Source organism: Xenopus laevis, chromosome 6L, assembly GCF_017654675.1.
Source record: "Xenopus laevis strain J_2021 chromosome 6L, Xenopus_laevis_v10.1, whole genome shotgun sequence".
Taxonomy (NCBI): domain Eukaryota; kingdom Metazoa; phylum Chordata; class Amphibia; order Anura; family Pipidae; genus Xenopus; species Xenopus laevis.
In genome coordinates, this window is record NC_054381.1 from 29,039,384 (window position 1) to 29,061,790 (window position 22,407).

A 22,407-nucleotide genomic window follows, 5' to 3' on the forward strand; every position below is an offset into this window, starting at 1 on the left:
TCCAGGGAACCCCTAAGGGTAAGGCCACACGAGGAGATTCGGGGAGATTAGTCGCCTGGCGCAAAAAGACGAGGCGATTAGTCGCCAGGCGACAAAATCTCCCCGAATCTCCTCGTGTGGACTAGCCCTAAAGGTATATGGGCAGATCCAAGAACATTTTTTTCATGGCATAGGACTATTAGTCATGGGCTATAGCACAGCAGCATTAGATCAGCTGCCACATGGGGCATATTTCAGGGAAAACTCTACCTTTACTATCACAGTGCCTAGTGGCCCTTTAAATAAATTAAATTAACTGTGCACTCTGGTTTTCTATCCTGCATTCTACAGCCAAATGATGCCCCCAGAACATAGTACCTTTTTGCCTAATGGAATTTATTTATAGAGTGGAAAAAATAGATTTCTGTGCCGTTATATTTGCAGGAATTAATAGTGTTAACTCATCTGCATCAGTATAAATATTGATGGTAACAAGCGATAGTGACTATATAATGAATTTCAGTACAGTAGGGAATTAAATCTGTAAGTATCTGATAACTAATGGAAATAAGATAACTATTAATATAGTCCAGGGTGTGTACATCTGGGCTAACTCAATTTTTTTTTATGGTCAAAACTCTCAAATTCGAAATTGTGAATTATCCAAACTCAATTCAAGTTTTAATTTGAATTTGAATTTCAAGATTTATCAAACTCTGGCCCTTTAAAAATTCGAATTCGACCACCTAAAACCTGCCTAGTTCATGTAGTTCAATGGGAAAGATCCAGTGATCATTTTAATGCTGTTATTCCAGTTTTTGTCAGAGAAAGAACTCGATTCGAGTTTAGACAAATTCAAAACAAACTAGATTTTTCTGGTTGGGAATATTCGTCTGAGTTTTAGATATTCATTTTTTTAATAGAGTTAAAAAAAAACTCACATGAATTTGAAATTCGAACTTCAATAAATGTGCCTACCCGTGTAACATGCTGTTAACAAGAAAATAAGCATAGACATAAAACAGAGCAAAATCTTGGCTTACCTGGGTGAAACGCCATTAATGTGCAAAAGGTTTTGGGCTACTTAAAAGGGTGAGTAAAGTTAAAGGGATACTGTTATGGGAAAAAAAAATTTTTTCAAAATGAATCAGTTAATAGTGCTGCTCCAGCAGAATTCTGCACTGAAATCCATTTCTCAAAAGAGCAAACAGATTTTTTTTATATTCAATTTTGAAATCTGACATGGGGCTAGACATTTTGTCAATTTCCCAGCTGCCCCTGGTCATGTGACTTGTGCCTGCACTTTAGGAGAGAAATGCTTTTTGGCAGGCTGCTGTTTTTCCTTTTCAATGTAACTGAATGTGTCTCAGTGGGACATGGGTTTTTACTATTGAGTGCTGTTCTTAGATCTACCAGGCAGCTGTTATCTTGTGTTAGGGAGCTGTTATCTGGTTACCTTCCCATTGTTCTTTTGTTTGGCTGCTGGGGGGAAAAGGGAGGGGGGTGATATCACTCCAACTTGCAGTACAGCAGTAAAGAGTGACTGAAGTTTATCAGAGCACAAGTCACATGACTTGGGGCAGCTGGGAAATTGACAATATGTCTAGACCCATGTCAGATTTCAAAATTGAATATAAAAAAATCTGTTTGCTCTTTTGATAAATGGATTTCAGTGCAGAATTCTGCTGGAGCAGCAGTATTTACTGATTCATTTTGAAAATTTTTTTTTTTCCCATGACAGTATCCCTTTAAACTTCAATCTTATTCAATATTAAAATGCATAAAACCTCATTTATGATTGCAAGTGCAAGTAAAGCAAACTAAACCTGAAGGAAATGAATGCACGTATGGATGCAATTCATTGAATTTACTTTTTCCCAAACATGCTCCTTGCACTAAGCCTCCTGACGAAGGGAGCGTGTACCCCCCCTAAAACATTGATCATTTTGGTGAAGCAATAAATGGGGTAAAACTCCCCAAATGCATAAATTGAGTGTGTGAGGCTTCGTATACTGAAGGTGGCCATACACGGGCAGATAAAGCTACCGATATCGGTCGTTTAGACCAATTTGACAGCTTATCTGCCCGTGTATGGGGGCTTCCCATGGGTCTTCCCGATCGATATTTGGCCACGATATTGATCGGGAAGGTTTGATTTTTACCCGACCGACCCGTCGGAGCCCCTTTGCGTATTGTAATCCGATCATTCGATCATACGGCCAGACGTTCGGATTACCCCCGATATAGCCATGCCGTAAAAGTGGCATTTCAGGGAAAGATCTGCTCGTTTGGAGATGTCGCCAAACGAGCGGATCTTTGAGTCTATGGCCACCTTAACAGACGTCTAGGGACGCCTGTCTAGGGACGTCTAGGGATGTCTGTTTAGGGACGGCTAGGGACGTCTGTCAGGGTTGCCAAAGAAGGTTGCATAAATAGTTGCTGTTTTATGACAGTTGCACCCAATGTGTGAAAATTGTGGCAGATGCAAATTGACACACAGCCACAATGGTGCTGCAATTGCGGGAGGAAACACTGCATCATGGGGGGAAAAACATGGTGATTTGTATCTGAAAATTTGCCACTGAATCTGTAAATGTGTCTTTTAACCTTCAAATTCCCAACCTTGACAGAAACCTTGACAGAAGTTAAAGGGCCACTACATCTTTATTGTGTACATGTTATATAAAAAAACTGAATTAAAAATAACATTTTTTTAAGGTGACATTTTTTTTATAGGGATGCACTAAATCCACTATTTTGGATTCAGCCAAACCCCTGAATGCTTTGCAAAAGATTCGGCCGAATACCGAACCAAATCCTAATTTGCATATGCAAATTAGGGTTGGGAAGGGGGAAATATTTTTTATTTCCTTGTTTTGTGACAAAAAGTCACGCAATTTCCCTCCCTGCCCCTAATTTGCAATTTGCTGAGCTATGGCCTTGCTCAGCTTGCCATTTAGTCTTGCCTAAACTGTCATTGCCTGCCACAAATTCCCATAGTATATGCAAGACAGGCTATTTAGATGTTAAGCAAAGCATTGTGATCACACAATCCAGAAAACTCAAATGTGGGGAACCACTATTTAGCTTTTTCTATTTCAATCAGCAGAAATAGCAAAGCATTATACATAATTGATTTCCTGGCCCTATATGTCATATTAGTTGGCAAGTGTAGAAGTGTAAATGCACTCCTGTATGGGTATAGCATATACATACAAGTTCTATGCAGAACTAAAACCACACTATAGGTAGATAAGCATATGATGTATTACAACTGCACACTAATAAACAGTATATTTATATGCTCTGTAGGTTACATGATGAAAAACCCCTGTCCCAAAGAACTTATAATCAGGATAAAAGTAATGTAGCACACCAGTGGGTGGACCTGAGAATGGTGTTTAAAGTGGTTGTTCATCTTTGATTTAACTTTAAGTATGATGGAGGGAGCGATATTCTGACAATTTGCAATTGGGTTTCATTTTTTATTATTTGTGATTTTTGAGTTATTTAGCTTTTTATTCAGCAGCTCTCCAGTAAGCCGTGTCAGCAATCTGGTTGCTAGGGTCCAAATTATCCTGGAAACCATGCATTGATTTTAATGAGAATATGGAATATTAATAGGGGAGGGTCGGAACAGAAAGATGAGTAAGAAAAAGTAGCAATAACAATAAATGTGTAGCTTTAGAAAGGATTTGTTTTTAGAGGGGGTCAGTGACCCCCTTTTGAAAGTTAGAAAGAGTCAGGAGAAGAAGGCAAATTATTCATAAACTATAACAAATAAATAATGAAGACCAATTGAAAAGTTGCTTAGAATTGGCCAATTTAATTACAAGTAGGTCCCTCTCAGGGGCTAGTACAACCTGTTTTGGTGATTATTCCCAGCACTAGGGATCCCATGGGGTATCTTGCTTCTTGGCATTGTCCGTGCTCCTTAGCTCACCCACTAGTGTCCCTGCCTGATGACTGGATCACCACAAGGATGCTAATCCCAACTCTTCTTGTTGGAGCCACAAAGCTGCTCACTAAATACATTGCCTCTAACTTTCACTTCTAGAGTGACTGTTACACAAACTTCTACCACTAGATAAACGTTGCCTAACCAGGGCATATAACCTGCTCAGACCCACTCCCGTACCCACCTCCACACAAGGTGGGATCCAGGAAGTGAGCCCTGAGCATATGTGCGCTCTCCCTTTTAAACTTTCGAACACTGCCACCTACTGGGCATTCAATGAACCAGATCAGATTACTGATAAAATCAAGGAAAAGGTCTTTCACTCAGGGCTCACTAAGGACCATTTTAATTGTCCAAGCTACAGGGGGAAATTGCCCTTGGAGATGTCTAACCCTCAGGGTCTCTACAGTACGAAAATTAACTGAGAAATAAGGAACTAATAAAAGTGCCTTTGGTTGGAGAGATGATTGCTAGCAAGGTTTTCTGAAATAGGGTTGTTTGAAAAGATGAGAGCATAGATAAAAGGCCATGAACAGATTGCTAGAGGAAAGAAGAGGTATGGAATGAGATGCAATCAGAAATGATGTGTAGTAAGGAAAAGATGATTTTTATAAAGTATGTGAACCATGCCAGGATCTAGGAGCGGAATTTTTAGATGCAAGAAAATAATGGAGTAAAAGGTCCCCAGACAAATAAGCCAAATCAAGTGAATTAAAGAGAAAAGAGGAATCAACATTTTGTATTTATTGTTTAGTAGTATCATTGCTGAATTTTTTTAGTAACTGGGTCAATATGAAGTTCACAGTCCATTGGAAATACATTTAACATTAAACCATTAAGCTGTCATGGGGAAAGCAGTTTTAGTTTTATCCTTTAGTCGTTCCTCTCAGGTCCCGTTTAGGGGGGCAGAAGACCGTTACTGTTAGTTCTGTAGTAGTTGTAGAAGTTTTCGAGAAGTTGAGGATCCAATGATCAATTTGTGCCATTATGTTCCATCTAGTAGCAAAATGTACCTTAGCTGCTTCAAGTGCAAAAGGTTGCGTTTTTCTTGAGTACATATGGATACTCTGAAAGCTGTGTGGTGAGTAGAAAGAGTAATGGGAATTCCATTTCCCCATGAGTCTATTTTATGCAGATACTAAATTTTAAAATCATTGTATCTTTCCTCTATAATAATAAAATGGTACATTGTACTTAATCCCACCTAAGCTGCGTGAATCCATGTTGGTGGCAAAACAATCTATGGGGTTTATTCAATGTTTATATATTCTGTTTGTAGTAATGGTGATCTTCTTTAGCAGGGTCTTGAGCCTCTTTAGCAGGGTCTTGAGTAATCAGCTTGAAAAAGGAACTAAAATGTTCTGAAAGCTTGCTATGATTATATTAGTTAGCCAATAAAGGTATCACCTTTATATTTTTGTTATTTTTTTATTTCTAAAGGGTTGCCCTGTAGTAATGGTGAAAAATGCCTTATCTGGAAAATCCCAGATCCTGAGTTTTCTGGATAATAGTAGTACAGGTATGGGACCTGTTATCCAGAATGCTCGGGTAATATGGATCTTTGTTCTTTACGTTTACTAGAAACTCATGTGAACATTAAATAAACCTAATAAGCTGGTTTTGCTTCCAATAAGGATTAATTATATCTTAGTTTGGATCATGTACAAGGCACTGTTTTATTTTTACAGGGAAAATGTTAATATTTTTTTTAAAATTTGGATTATTTCAATATATGGAGTCTATGGGAGATGGCCTTTCCATAATTCGGAGCTTTCTGGATAATGAGTTTCTGGATAACTGATCCCATACTGGTAGTTTTATTATTATTGTTGACATATATCTATAAAATACCAATAATAAATGGGTGTATTTGTATGCATTAAACATACGAAAAAGCACACAGAACCCACTAATGAACAATACAAAAGTTAGAGAGGGCTATGCCCCAAGGAGCTTACAGTCTAAAACAATTATAGCAATAGTTGTAATACATATATTAGAGGGATGCAGCAAATCCAGCAATCAGTTTAGGATCTGGTTGAATCCTAGCACTTTCTAGCAGGATTTGGCTGAATCTTTAGCATTTGGATTTGGTTCAGCGTAAAGCACTGAAAGTCATGTGACTTTAAGGTAGGTGTGTACTGAATTCAGCATTCAATCCAGGATTTGGCTAAATCCTAGCAGGGTTTGGTTCTGGTTAAAGGGCATGTAAAGTCTAAAATAGAATAAGGCTAGAAATGCTGTATTTTGTATACTAAATATAAACATGAACTTACTGCACCACAAGCCTAATCAAACTAATGATTAATGCTTTCAAAGTTGGCTACAGGGGGTCACCATCTTGTAACTTTGTTAAACATCTTTGCAAGACCAAGACTGTGCACATGCTCAGTGTGGTCCGGGCTGCTTAGGGATCATCATAAACAAAGCTGCTTGAGTTCTGCATGGCTGGGAAGTAAGGCGGGGGCTCCCCCTGCTGTTCATAAGTATGATTGTTTCCCTACTCAGCAGTTAGGGACCGTCTGACAATTCCTATCCACAGCAGTAAATGAAGGGAGAATTTCACTGCATACAGTCAGGTTTCTTATAAAAACGGTACACATTTTTTAATTAAAGTATATTGGAGATAGGTTTCTTTTTCATTAAAGAAAGTAAAAATGGGATTTTATTTTTTTGCCTTTACATGCCCTTTAAGCCCTAAGTATTCTTAGACTCAGTGATCACCATTGATGTGATTTAAAGCTCTGGACAACTGAAAATTCTAACTTTGTTCACAATTCACGGAAAATTGTTCTCAAATCTAAATGTATTTGGACAAATCTTATACAGATGATCCAAAAATGTTGGATTCAGGGAATCAATAAGCTCTAGACAACTGAACTTGACAATTGTTTTGTTCACAGATAATGGGATTTTATGATTCACCTAAAATTTGAAAATGCAAATCAAGGTTTCAGGTACAGTTAGGTATTCAGCCAAATGTTTTGTGGAGGACTTGGTGCATCCCTAGTATATTATATTGAAGAGTATTCAACAATAGTTGTCGTGTAAAAGTGATTTATGAAAGTAAATGACTTAATTGCTAGTTTAAACATGATTTATAAAAACATGTTTTACAGTCACCACGTGTTGAAAGTTAATCAGAGCTCATTGTCAGGGAATAGGCATGATCATGGCCATCACAATGTACTACTCATCTCATTGCTCATTGACAGCTTTTTGTGTTCAGCTAAAGATGACTTTATTCCCCCTGCAGGAGGTTTTACGATGATGGAGCTATTGTCTTGGGCGAGGAAGCGAATATGCTCGCCGGCATGCTGCTTGGACTCAATGCAATTGACTTCAGGTATTTAAATCACACAGCAGCGTGCTTGCCTCACTCTTTGTATAGTTAGCATTCACTTATAAGGGTTGAAAATCATAAATGTACACATTAAAATGTACTCATAGAAAACTACACTGCTAGAAACATACAGGTATTGTATCTGTTATCTGGAAACCCGTTATCCAGAAAGCTCCACATTACAAAATTTCCATCTCCCACAAACTCCATTTTATCCAAATAATCCAGATTTTTGAAAATTATTTCATTTTTCACTGTAATAAAAAAACAGTAATTTGTACTTGATCCAAACTAAGATATAATCAATCCTTTTTTGGAGGCAGAACCAGCCTATTGGATTTATTTAATGTTTACATGATTTTCTAGTCGACCTAAAATATAAAGATCCAATAGTAAGATCCATTATCTGGAAAACCCCAAGTTCCGTGGATTTGGTGTAACAGATCCTGTGCCTGTATTTTGTTTCGGACTTACAGTTTTGCCTAATATACAGTAGTATACAAATCTAGGGGCATTGAAATTTAAGGAAATCATCTGTGCACCATGAAAAGTGGAAATAAATGATACTATTTGTTCTTGTTTTTATTCTTATTTTAAAGTAGCCGTATGGAAACAAATACTTCAGTGTCCGTGCGGAAGCATAGGATTGGCAATATTGTTGGTACACTACATCCAATTAAGGGAGACCTTGGTGCTATCAAGAGGCAGAAGTCTCAGAGAAGCTCTCAAGGCTAATCAAGAATAAGGCACTTTTATGTGTATTTATGTATTTGACTTCCGCAGAGACAGTAGAGAATCTGTTTAGCTAGACCAGGTTGAACATATTCCATAGCCATAGGTTCATAAGAAATAAGTGTCAAATTGTGACCAAAGGGAATTTAAAACTGATCAACTTTACTGGCATGTAAGATATATTTCTCTTCATAATAGCAAAGCATAGTTCCTCTATAGCCAAGCATGTAGTCAGCATTTAATCTCTGCAGGCTGTCTCTTGTTTGGTAGGATGCCAAGAGATTGGAGGAAACCTAATGTAATTCAAAGAGAATCTGCAGCATCAGCTTGATAATTATAGACCTGTACGTTTATCCTGTACGTGGAGATGACATTTGAAGGTCTGAGTAGAAATCATACGCAGGAATGTGCTATGGAGATACATCTATACATGGTTAGGATGTCTGCTGTGTTTCAAAAAAGCAATAACATCCTTTGATCACCGCCTATATAGCTCCTTCGTGATATACTGTAGAAAGCTAACCATTCGCATTATTTTGAAATAACAACTGATCGGTCCCTGAATCAACTCCCTACACTATAAATTAATTCCAGTTAGTTTGCACTGTCCTATGCTTAAATTAATGCACTGTATGTGTCTTGATAAAATATAGCCCTTACGGTATAGATGAAGTTTGCTGGGTTTTTTTTTTAGAGCACTGTGACTAATGGGTTTCTGGATAGTAGGTCCTGTAAGCATGTGTGTCTGAACAGTAGGCAATACTCACAAGACTCAACAGTGCTTAAAGATATTTGTTCTAGATGCAGAATTTTAATCACATGGATTGTATCCCTCCTGGACCATGTGTGTGTGTGTGCTGAAGAATATTTTAATTAGAAGAATGCATATTTTCATGAGAGTTTCATGTTTTAAAAAGAAATGACTAGATATTGTATTGCCTGTACTCCCTGAATTGTGGACAGGGTTGCCACCTTTGCTGGAAAAAATACCAGCCTTAATATGTTTTTAATTTTACTTCCCCGTTAATAACATTGGCATTAAGCATCATTTTTGCCAGCCAGATGGCAATTCTAATTGCAGAAAAGCTATCCACCGAAAGTGATATAAAATATTTCTGTCTAGCAATAGACAGGCTTCAGTGCTATTAACATCTTAGCCCACAGTGCATTGTGGGGAGGATAAGCTTCACGGTAACATGTAGTGAAAATCTGTGAGATTCCGTATTTGATCTAAATTTTCCAGTATTTGTAAACTGGTTGTTTGCTACAAAGGCCTAATGAAATATTTCACCATAATAGAAAACCCATATTAAAAACACAAATGCTGCATGGCTGTATATGATCCAGTTCCATTGGTTCTGAAAAACCTTTGAATCAGGTTTTATTTCTCACGTAATTTGGCATCATGTTGTGTAATATAATATATCTGAGAATGTTACAAACCTGTAAAGGGGAAGGCAACTCTAGACTATTTCTACATGAATGGTTTCCCCAAGGTAAATAAATCACGCTTGTTTCTATATATTTAGTAACTGAAATTTTTGTTTCAAAGGACTATCCCCCAATTGAAATATAAGGCACTAAGTTTGCTTTTAAACAGGGGACCACTATATGCTACTTGCTGATACTTAGTAGCGCAATGTCTCCAACTAGTGGGATCCGGGAATGCACCTACAGGTGGCCCCACTAGGAATACAGAAATAACACACACACAGTATTACTTAAACTGAATAACGGTTTTTATAAAATAACTGGCCAACTAGTACATGCAGTACCCCTAACTGGTGGCAATAGGGCCTCACTAACTAACTTGCTAGTGCCTAGCTGTCTACCTAACTATGAGAGGCTTGATAAAGGGCCCTGTGCGGCCCGAAACGTTGCCTTTTTCTACTGTAATGAGCCAATAAAACACTTGAAACGCAACAGAAACCTGTTTGTCAGTGTGCTATGGTCGTATGGACTGAATACCTAACTATGAAAAGGCAAAGTCCTTTAACAAACAGTCTCTTTATATTTTGGGTACTGTCCCTTTAACCAGGATACTCACAAATCCTCTTTGGAAACTTTAGAGCTCTCTTCAGACGAATCCAACACATTCAGGCATACAATGCAACTACCAGCCCCTTTGGATGCTCAGATAGGAATCTCTTGCTGTTTGTTCCTCCAGTCTGTATTCCTCTGACACTCTCTGTCTCTCCAGGCACAGTATGTGGCTTCCCTGTGCCAGCCCGATCCAAATGAATACTTTTGGTGCAGCCTCTCAGCTCTCTGGGCCCACCAGCAGCTCTGTGGCTTCCTTCCAGGGTCGGACTGGGGGGCCCAGGGCCCACCGGGACTGCTGTCTAGGGGCCTCCCGCCGCCCCCCGCCCCCCTACCCCCTACTAAAACCTGTCGGCCCAGCAAAAACGCCATTCGGCGCGCATGCGCAACAACGCCGTTCGGTGTGCATGCGCAGGCGGCGCTGCGCATCGCCGGAAATAAAAAAATATTTTATGATTGGAAATATCGGGAGAATGGTTCTGGCCCGGCGGGAGCCCAACACCGGGTTTTTTCCCGGTATCCCGCCGGGCCAGTCCGACACTGCTTCCTTCTCCGTCCACCATGCTACTCTCTATGCCAGGCTCTCTTCTTTTGCCAGTATCTGTGACTTCCTTTTCCTGTCAGCCACTCACTAGCTGATGGTTCACTTCCTGTTGCACTGAGATCACTGAATAGCTGGTTGCTACCGACACAGGCTCTGGGCTTCTGCCCTTACAGGGATAAGTGCAATGATTTTGCATGGATTCCCTACACTATTGTCAATGGGTTAAAGAAAGGCCAATATATGTGTAGCTACAAGGGGGAAGAGCCAAAACCATAATAATTATTTTTTCAAATAAAAAGTACAGGGTCAGGAGCTTCAGCAGCTTTACAATCCAACTTGTATGTTTATAATATTAAAAAACAAAATTAAATCCAGTTGCAAATGTAGTTTATTTGCATTTGGGAAGTTGATTCATGTTGTACTAGTCTAGACTGGAGTTTCCCTTTTAAAGTGTTTTTGGGAATCTTTTGTCCTAACTAATGAGTATCTGCTTTCCTTGTAGTTTCTGCCTTAAAGGGGAAGGATTGGACGGGAACTACCCAGCTGTAATTGACTATACGCCCTACCTGAAATTTACACAAAGGTAAATGCTTTCTGTTTGTCAAATAATAAGTCAGGGTCATATTATAATTATGATAAAGGAGCCACTAGCTATAAGTGTTTTCTTCTATGTGCTACGTATTCTTGTTTAAAACTCACAATTGGTAAATGTTGGGTTATTAGAAGGGATGAATAATTGCTATTATTATGTAGAATATAATGCTGAATTGTCCCTCTTACTTTTGTATGTATTCCTTTAGCCAATTCCTTATTTCCAGTGCTCAATGTTTGGTACTCTGTTGTTTTCACGTGTATTGTGTACATCCAATGGGATTTGTAACTTGTGGGTTGGGACCCAATATTGCCTTCCCATCACAGTCTCAATGACCATTTTTATACAGTAAAATGAGGTGCACAATTTATTCTAAGTGTAATATTAAAGCAAGTTTATATTGCTTTCACCTTGCTGGTTGGGACTAGAATGCGGTTGCATTGGACTGATGAGTTTCATTGCCATAGGTCTCCATTTTTTTTATCATTATCTTTAGAAATCACGTTTAAACTTTAGAATATTAAAAGGCACAGGTATATTGGCTTACATATAATATGATAATATTATATTATATACAATTATATATATATCACCTCGCCTACCCATTTTTAAATATACTCCTTCTCTTAACCTTATACAACCATGATTTTCTTTATACGTCCTTTTTCCCTCTTTTAGAAATGCCCTATCCCGCCTGCTCTTCAACCCTTGGAGTGTGCTCTCTCAGTGTGTCCTTTGAACTATTAAGCATACACACATAAGCCTTTCTATGGTGTTCTGGAGGGCAACTCACCTTTTCCGAGAGAGTAGCTCATAAACACTTTGTCCCACATAGTAGCTCATAAACACATTTTGGGGTAAATTTATCAAAGAGTGAAGTTCCGCCACTAGAGTGAAATTCCGCAGCTCTCAATTCATTTCTATGGGATTTTGAAAGGCGTATTTATCAATGGGTAAAGTGAAAGTTCACCCTTTGATAAATACGCCTATAAAAATCCCATAGAAATGAATGGAGAGTGGCGGAATTTCACTCTAGTGGCGGAACTTCACTATTAACTTCACTCTTTGATAAATATACCCCATTGTCTTTGATATTGAAATACTGGTACTTCTGTGTCAGCATTTCAGCAGATTCTATGATCTATGGTAGGGGAAAAAGCCTAACATTAATTATATATCAAAATGATTAAACATTATATAGTTGTCCCAAATTTTGAAACCAAAATGAAGTGATAATAATTTCTTTTTGGGTGCTGTGTTTAGCTCTGATAGCATCAGCAGTGATGAAGAGGAGCTGCGGACTCTGGGAAGCAGTGGCAGTGAGAGCAGCACTCCTGAGAACATTGGGCCTCCTTTTATCATGGACGAAAATAGCTGGTACAACAAATGCAAGAGAGTGGAGCAGAAGTATCGGTTAGCACTGGAACAAAAGGTAGGCAGACATGAGCTCTAACTTGTGCACATGGCGGAGATCTTAAAGGGCTACTGTCATGGGAAAATTTTTTTTTAAAATGATTCAGTTAATAGTGCTGCTCCAGCAGAATTCTGCACTGAAATCCATTTCTCAAAAGAACAAACAGAATTTTTTATATTCAATTCTGAAATCTGACATGGGGCTAGACATTTTGTCAATTTCCCAGCTGCCCCTGGTCATGTGACTTGTGCCTGCACTTCAGGAGAGAAATGCTTTCTGGCAGGCTGCTGTTTTTCCTTCTCAATGTAACTGAATGTGTCTCAGTGGGACATGGGTTTTTACTATTGAGTGTTGTTCTTAGATCTACCAGGCAGCTGTTATCTTGTGTGAGGGAGCTGTTATCTGGTTACCTTCCCATTGTTCTTTTGTTTGGCTGCTGCTGATGAAAGGGAGGAGGGTGATATCACTCCAACTTGCAGTACAGCAGTAAAGAGTGATTGAAGTTTATCAGAGCACAAGTCACATGACTTGGGGCAGCTGGGAAATTGACAATATGTCTAGCCCCATGTCAGATTTCAAAATTGAATATAAAAAAATCTGTTTGCTCTTTTGAGAAATGGATTTCAGTGCAGAATTCTGCTGGAGCAGCACTATTAACTGATTCATTTTGAAAAAAATTTTTTTCCCATGACAGTATCCCTTTAAGAGCATCTTGGCATTCATTTTTGTCTTTAGGGTTAGTCACATGGTCCTCCTGATTTAGTGACATAGACTTATAAAAAGAACTATACTGTCCAGGTTGACAAGTATGAGCACCAAGCAAACTATGCAATTAAGTTTCTGCTTGTTTTAAATATTTTACTTTTTTTTTTTTTTTTAATTATTTTATTGCAGTAAAGTAAAGTAAGGGATAACTGTGACTTTGACCATCAGTCTCAATTTGTGATACATTTTTATCGGCTTGTTTTTATTGAAATGTGATTTGAATGCATTTGCATTGTTCTCGAATTACTTATTTTTGCCCATAAAACCTTTGTTAGAACACGTGGGAATTGCAACACAGCAAAATGGCAATTTTGAGCAGATGTTCTGTGGTGTTGGTATATTTGGGACTTTTAAATTATTTTATAATTATTGCACACTATTGTAAAATATGAGACTAGTATAAGTCACCAATGAGTACCAAGTGCTTTAATACAGGTCATGAAACTTCAAGGTGACTTCTAATATCCTCATCACAGGGGGTACATTGATTATTATAATACACAAGTTTCAGTCAGTCATCATCTCTAAGCACCGTTTATAACTTAATAAATTGCCAAGAATCGTTTATAAGGATATCCGTTACAGGATTATTCTAACGATGTAAAAAAATCTTTGGGTAGTTAGAGTCAAGTATGTTGCTGTGTTACCAAAGAAATATTTTTATGTTAGTACATAGTATAGTACAGGTATGGTACCTGTTATCCAGAATGCTCGGGACCTTTGGTTTTTAGGATAATGGAAAATCATGTAAACATTAAATAAACCCCAATAGGCTGGTTTTGCTTCGAATAAGGATTAATTATATCTTAGTTTGAATCAAGTACAAGGTATTGTTTTATTACTACAGATACAAAGGAATTCATTTTTAAAAATTTGGATTATTTGGATAAAATAGAGTCTATGGGAGACGGTCTTTCTGTAATTCAGAGCTTTCTGGATAATGAGTTTCCGGATAAGAGATCCTATAGCTATATTATAAAGTATATATATATTAGTATATTTTTGTAATCAGTGAATTATTTAAGTTTTATTACGTTAATTCTGTTATGCGAAATAAGCAGAAATATTTCAATTCAAAGAACATAGTATATGAGAATGGTGAGCAGCTGTTAGCTCAGTATTTCTTTTGCAGGGTTACCTGGAGGAGCTTGTACGACTGAGAGAAGCTCAGCTTTCAGAATCAGTGTCCCAGAACAAGCTTCTGCTTCAGAGAATTGAAGGCATAGGGTTAAACCACAAACTGGAGAAGGAACAGCTTGAATATATCATTGTAGAGCTGCAGGATCAGCTGTGAGTACCACACGAGACTTCGTTTCACTACTGAAGGCAGGTGCTTTAATGGTCACATTTTCTGCTCTGGAAAAAACATTTTCTAATACTGAAAAATTATGTATTATAGAATGAATCATAATGTGGGATTTTGAGCTCAAAAGTCATTTGTGTGCGTCAAGGGTCACGGTGAAAGCTCCTTAAAATGTATTCATTATTTAGTGGTAACTCATTAGTGAGACATCATCCATTTTAAGGGCAATGAAAGTGAAAAGCACTGGGGGGTGCCAGTATGTTTGGCACCCCCTAGCAACAAAGATCTTTTTACCCACATCTGCAGGCCTCTTCTTTGAAAAATGAACTGGCCCGAGGTACTTTCCTGCAGATTGATGCACTGCCATGTATCAGGTCTCCCCTGCGCTATTCTGGGTTGGGCACAAGAACAGTATAGTATTTAAAGGGACCATACTGCGAATGTATCATGCTTGGCACAAAGGAGATCTGGGAACAGAGGGATGTACAAGACTTACTCCAACTGCTGATTTTCTTGTTTCATTTGCAGATTTCTTGTTCTGTGTTCATTAAAAAGCAAAAATAGAGCTCAGTACATGCTGTAATAGGAAATACGTTTACACATTACATTCAGATTACAGATCTTCTTAAAGGGGTTTTTCACCTTTGGGTTAACTTTTAGTACGATGTAGATATTCAATCTGCAAATGGCTTTTGTTTTTTATTATTTGTGTTTTTTGAGTTATTTCACTTTTTATTCAGCAGCTCTCCAATAATATTGGGCATCAAAGCAGACTTTTCGTATGGGCCACAATAGTCCATTATGTCCAAGGTTCGCTTTTGTCTCTTTTCCAGCACACTCACAGCACATATGCAGGGTGTGTAGAGAACACCCATGCCCTCCTGACACCTATATTGCTGCAGATACAATTTTTGTGCAAATTATGGATGGGTGCAAAATGACTTTTTTGTCTATTTTGGAGCACAAAGTGTTTCCCTTCTCTTTACATTTCAATACCCCTTCAAGTTTAAAGTATATTATATACTGTATTTAGTCACTGCCAAAATGTATTTTATATCTTCAGCTTTATAATCAAAATATAAGCTACATTGTGGTACATTATGTATGTGGTTTAGTAATCTGTTTCCGCAAACATTGTTCCATTACTCATTCACAGCAAAGTATTAAACGTATCTCTATGTAGCAGAGGTTTTCCTCTTTCAGATATGATCTTTGTGTTGACTAACCCGAGACAGGTGCACAAAAGGAAAGTACTGTCATGCGCCAGCTTATGGCATATATTCCCATGGATCTTTGTTGCTTTTTCTATTATTGACAGCCACCGAAGATTCTCCTGTCAAAGGCACTCAGAATGTTGTTGGCTGGCTTCTTATTTTCAGATTACTGACCAACACGGAATTTATTGAAAAGTTGTCAAGTCAGATATTTTCTTTTTTTTCTTTCTTTTATTCTTTGGCAGCGCCATTATAAAGACCAGGGTACAGATTGGAATTTCAATTATTTATTAATTGAGTTAATTAAAACATGCTATCTCTGTGTGAAAAGAAAACAATTGTAATTATTTCTTCAGTTAATTTCTAAAAATACTTTTTGTAACCTCACCGGCGCAAAGTTTTCACAGTGTCTAGTAACTCATGGCAGCCAAGTAAGTGTTTGTTTGGAATCTGACATGGGGCTAGACATTTTGTCAATTTCCCAGCTGCCCCATGTCATGTGACTTGTGCCTGTACTTTAGGAGAGAAATGCTTTCTGGCAGGCTGCTGTTTTTCCTTCTCAATGTAACTGAATGTGTCTCAGTGGGACATGGGATTTTACTATTGAGTGTTGTTCTTTGATCTACCAGGCAGCTGTTATCTTGTGTTAGGGAGCTGCTATCTGGTTACCTTCCCATTGTTCTTTTGTTTGGCTGCTGGGGGGGGGGTGATATCACTCTAACTTGCAGTACAGCAGTAAAGAGTGATTGAAGTTTATCAGAGCACAAGTCACATGACTTGGGGCAGCTGGGAAATTGACAAAATGTCTAGCCCCATGTCCGATTTCAAAACGGAATATAAAAAAATCTGTTTGCTCTTTTGTGAATTGGATTTCAGTGCAGAATTCTGCTGGAGCAGCACTATTAACTGATTCATTTTGAGAAAAAAAAATGTTTTCCCATGACAGTATCCCTTTAAGTTTCTAGAGCTGGTAGAGACATTGCAATGTCACTCCTTCTTGAAGCCTCCATGAACAGCTGATGAGTAATTTCTTTTTTTTTTTGCAATTTTTGTTGCGTTGAAAGAGGGAACCTATTCTATTGTTATTTCTCCTCAGATATTATCCTTAGTAGCTGGATTGTATTAAAGGTGTAGTTCACCTTTAAATTCAGTTTTTGAATGTTATAAAATAGCTAATTCTAATTGATCTTAATATATTTCTTTTTTTATTATTTTTTTAAATTATTTGCTTTCCTTGTCTGCCTCTTTGTAGCTTTCACCCAGTTTTGACCCCGTATAAAAACAAATGCTCTATAAGGCTACAAATGTATTATTATTGCTACTTTTTATTAAAGTTAATTAACTTTAAAGTTAATATTAGGGTATGCTTTCCCTTAATGTAAAACATCTATTATTCTAGCTGTTCTTATATGGGTTACAGTGCTTTTAAATATCCCATTTTTATGATTGGATGCAGGGATGATTTGTAAGATACAATGTTTAGTTTAAAATACATGTAGAATCTGTAGGTTAATGAGACTACGTTCATGCAAGAACCTTCATATTTTATATTCCTGTACACTTAAAAAAAAAGTGACTTAGCAAAAGAAAATCCTTAAGAGAGCCAGAAAAATGAGTCTATGGATATGCAAGGCTGCCTTGAACTTTCATGAATATATCAAATGATTCATTAGAAGAAATCCCAACCGTATGCATGGCGTTACCGCTTGAAAGATGTAGCCACTGAACAAATTGCTTTGGGAAGCTAAGGAAAAGTCCACGTGTAAGTCTGTAAGAAAGAACTTGGTGGAGGAGGCCAGTGGGGAAAGGAGGCATCCGTGTGTTTTTGTTTTCCAAAATCATCTGGAAACTCATTAAAACAGTATGCAGTCCGTAAGCAGACCAGATGGAAGCTGTTACACTGGCTCTTCTTGCTCTGTGATACTTATATTGTGGCAGTGTAATTAATTAAAGCCCCATAAAAAATCACGATTGCAGATGGTGTCATGCAGGCGAGCGGGCGAGACGGAGGCAGGATGAATCATCATATTTAGCTTTCGGACATCAACCAATAGGGTGGATTACATCTATATCTTCATTATTTGCAAATAACTCTCACTGAAGTAGCTTTATAAGGACGGTCTGTACTTCTTTGCTATGGAGGATAAAGATATCAATATCGGGCTGTGCCTTTGCCTAAAGCAGGGATTTCTGTGGCTGCTATTATGAAGATACATTTACATTAAAAACTATCAATGAGAAATCCTGGATGGATTTATCTCTGGTTAGTCTAGACTGTCTGTCTTGTAGTAATCAGGTTGAAGAGAATTTTCTGTCACTTGTAATAAGAGGCCACATTTAAAGGAACAGTTACACCAAAAAATGATAATTTTTTAAAGTGATGAAAATACAATATATTGTTGCTCTGCACTGGTAAAACTGATGTATTTGTTTCAGAAACGCCATAGTTCATATAAACAAGCTGTGTAGCCTTTGTGTTTTCCTGCTGGGACCACAGCTCGTTAAATGTGTGCAAATTTGGCTGTTCAACAGTAGAAAGAGTAGCCACCTCCAAAATAGTAATACATATATGAAAAGGACAACTGGAGAGCCTTTTGAATCTTTTGGTGTAGTTTATTGAAACACTACATGTTTCGGACCACGTGGGTCATTCCTTGGGTGCTCTAAAGTTGTCCTTTTCATATATATTACTAAGGGGGTCGCCATTAAATGCTGAAATAGGAGAAAAGCAGGGGCGTAACAACAGCACGCCCGGCCCCCCTGCCAGAAAAATATTCAGAGGGCCTGGCGTGCATAGGGTCTCCTGCGTTCAATGCCCCCACTCATCACTCGTGCACTCGCTAAGGCACATCTATTTAAAGAAAAGATGGCTGCGTTGAGGGTTATATCAACGCTATAGAGCAAACAGACCCTGCAGTTGCGTCCCCATTTTCCCCGGGTCCCCCCGCGACTGCGGGGTCTGCTTCCTCTACAGTTACGCCAGTGGAGAAAAGGTACAGGTTACACAGCTGATTACAGATAAGCTCTGTAGCATACAATGGGATTCAACCAAGTTTATATGTTGACTACTGTGTAGTCTGGGCTTGAATGGATGCCCCCATTGCTACACAACAGCTTATATAATCTATAGTAGTCTTTCTGAAGCAAACACACCAGTGGAGGGCAACACTACATTATATTTTCATTCCTTTGAAACACATTTTGAGATGTTACTGTTCCTTTAAGTATACATGATCACAAATACAGAGGTACTTGAAGCCAAAATTCCAGTTAAAATGGAAATTAGGCTATTCAAGTACCAGACAAGGTTCCCCCCTAGCCTCCTCATGGCAAAAATGACACTGGCTCTAGTCATATTTTCATACTGATACAGTATGTTATATCCACAAACTGAATAAAGTATTTTCGACCCGTCCACCCGTGAAAACGACTTGCACATTTTATACTTTGCTTCAGTCTTAATAATAAAACTACTTTCTGAAAAAGTCAATGCTGCCTCTTGAAAAACATGAAAGAGCCACCAGTATGGATTTATTCAAAATTAAACGCACTGTTTTATTACTAAAGAGAAAAAATAAATCATTACAAAAACATAATTGTTTACTTAAACAGGTCTCTATGGGAAATTGCTTTCCTGTAGTTCAGAGCTTTAGGGATTGGTTTCTGGATAATCCTCTACCTGTAAATGTTTTTCAGAACTAAGTTACTGACAGTTAACTGAGAATGCATTAAATTAGGATCTTAAAGGGATTCTGTCATGATTTTTATGAAGTCTTTTTTATTTCCAAATGACACTGTTTACACTGCAAATAATTCACTCTACAATATAAAATTTAATTCCTGAACCAGCAAGTGCATTTTTGTTGATGTATTAATATTGGTGTGTAGGCTCCATCTCAGGTCATTTTGTCTGGTCATGTTCTTTCAGAAAGAGCCAGCACTTTAGGATTGACTGCTTTCTGGCAGGCTTTGTTTCTCCTACTCAATGTACCTGAATGTGTCACAGTGGCACCTGGATTTTACTATTGAGTGCCGTTCTTATATCTACCAGGCTGCTGTTATTTTGTTTCAGGGAGCTGCTATTTGGTTATCTTTCCATTGTTCTGTTGTTAGGCTGCTGGGGGGGGGGGGAGGGGGTGATATCCCTCCAACTTGCAGTACAGCAGTAAAGAGTGACTGAAGTTTATCAGAGCACAAGTCACATGACTGAGGCAGCTGGGAAACTAACAATATGTCTAGCTCCATGTCAGATTTCAAAATTAAATATAAAAAAATCAGATTTCAGCGCAGAATTCTGCTGGAGCAGCACTATTAACTGATGTGTTTTGGAAAAAAAACATTTTTTCCCATGACAGTATCCCTTTAACGATGTCAATTTTATTTTAACAAAATGGCAACCAGACACAGACCAAGTTAGCTTTTACCTAGTTTCTCATGTAACATTTTTTCGGAGGATGGTTTTTGTTGTTTTTAGCAGTGTTGCAGAACCATACCGGATAATATAGAGTTTAATTTCAGCAAGGGGAGAGGAGGACTGAAGTTACAGATCAATTATTGCCTAAAAATATTCACATACAAGTATGGAACTTGTATCCAGAATGCTCGGAACCTGGGATTATTTATAAAAGGGATCCTTTCAGTAAGTTGGATCGCCATACTTTAAGGCTACTAAAATCATCAAAATGACTTAAACCCAACAGGATTGTTTTGCCTCCAATAAGGAGTCTATAGGACAAGTAATTTCATTTACCAGACATTTAGAAAATCTTCCTACATGACTTGCAGTGGGGAGAAATATATATTTACATGCTGGTTATAAAGCTGAAAGGCAGATGGGATAGAGGCTGAATGAGCAGCAGAGACTTTTGTTTCTGAAACATAAAACTCAGACATCCATAAACCTGCACAAACAAACCGTCTGGATGGTTTAACAGATTCAAAATGCAATTTACAAATTCAAACCAAGGAATCTTTGCTGAAGACTGGGATGCAAAAACCACATTAATTTATATTTGAACCCCCATTTTACCTTTTTTACGGGAGCAGAAAAAATGGAATAAAATTGAACTACTGCTGCCTTAGATAAATAAAATAATGCAGAACATGCAGCCCATATACTGTACATAACCTTTGTTCCTCCGATTGATTCCTGAATTTCAAACAAATTTCAAATTGATAATCTGGTAATACAGATATGGGACCTGTTATCCAAAATGCTTGGGACCTGGGGTTTTCTGGATAAGGGATTTTTTAGTAAGTTGGGTCTTCATAAATTTTCTTCTAGAAAATAATTTAAACATTAATTAAACCCAATAGGCTGGTTTTGCTTCCAATGAGGATTAATTATATCTTAGTTTAGATCAGGTACAAGGTACTGTTTTATTATTAGAGATAAAAAGGAAATACTTTTAAAACATTTTAATAATTGTGTCTATGGGAGACAGCCTTTCCATAATTCTAAGCTTTCTGGATAACAGGTTTCCTCCCATACCTGTATGCATAATATATATATATACAGTATATATATATATATATATATATATATATAAATATATATATATATAGATAGATAAAGTTAGGAGCACTCACGGTTGTAGTGATAAAGAAGTGTCTTTTATTGGAGTGTTACAAACTACCCCACATCAACGCGTTTCGGTTCTCTCGACGGTTCAGAGAGAACCGAAACGCGTTGATATGGGGTAGTTTGTAACACTCCAATAAAAGACACTTCTTTATCACTACAACCATGAGTGCTCCTAACTGTATCTATTTGCTTCTCTTTAAGGAGCACCCGGAATTGATCAATTGAGGGTGAGTGCCGGTGAACTATATGACTATATATATCTATATATATATATATCTATATATATATATATATTATATATATATATATATATATACAGTATACAGGGGGGCACAAACAATGATGTAGAACAAGGAAAACCTAAAATCAGGGGATATAAAACTGAGGTTTCACTACAGTTTTATGAAAATGTAAGATTAGAATTGCCTGTATAAAACATTCACATTTACATAAATCTGGCCCTCCGTGTTGCAACTGGAGCATAATACTCACCTTTGGTTGATAAACTACAATAACCATGTATTTATTGTTTTACTGGCTGCTTTGAAATTGATTTTTTGCTCCATAGGCTCCACTTTGCCATGGTATAAAGAAAACTGAACTCTTCGTTCCTTCCATCTCAAACAATTCATGCCCCACTGTTCACGTTGACAGTACAATTTTCAGGCTTTATGTTCTTCTGTAGTGCTTCAATGGAAATAATTGATGTACTCCATTTTTATCGAATGTGTGTGTTCTCCGAGTAATTACTTGTTTTTTTTTTTCATGTGTACTATCATGATGACCATCATGTAGCTCTCATGTTAATGGACTGCAGGCTTTGATTAATAATGACACTTGCTATCTGCACTAGTCAGCCACAGTCCTTTTGATTTCTTCCATTTGTTTAACATGGAATATGTAGTTTTATTTCTGATCTGCCTAGATCTCAAGTATAAC

General features: G+C 37.7%; 1 protein-coding gene across 2 annotated transcripts in view; it reads left to right on the top strand.

Annotated features, from left to right (window-relative positions):
- rundc3b.L (RUN domain containing 3B L homeolog) overlaps window positions 1-22,407 on the top strand; it is a 104,117-nt gene that overhangs the window by 54,783 nt on the left and 26,927 nt on the right. For both annotated transcript variants that reach the window (XM_041565873.1, XM_041565875.1), the window contains exons 5-8: window positions 7,194-7,283; window positions 11,099-11,179; window positions 12,452-12,620; window positions 14,500-14,657. In XM_041565873.1, coding sequence (XP_041421807.1) covers window positions 7,194-7,283; window positions 11,099-11,179; window positions 12,452-12,620; window positions 14,500-14,657 — 498 coding nt within the window. The remainder of the gene's footprint in view (window positions 1-7,193; window positions 7,284-11,098; window positions 11,180-12,451; window positions 12,621-14,499; window positions 14,658-22,407) is intronic.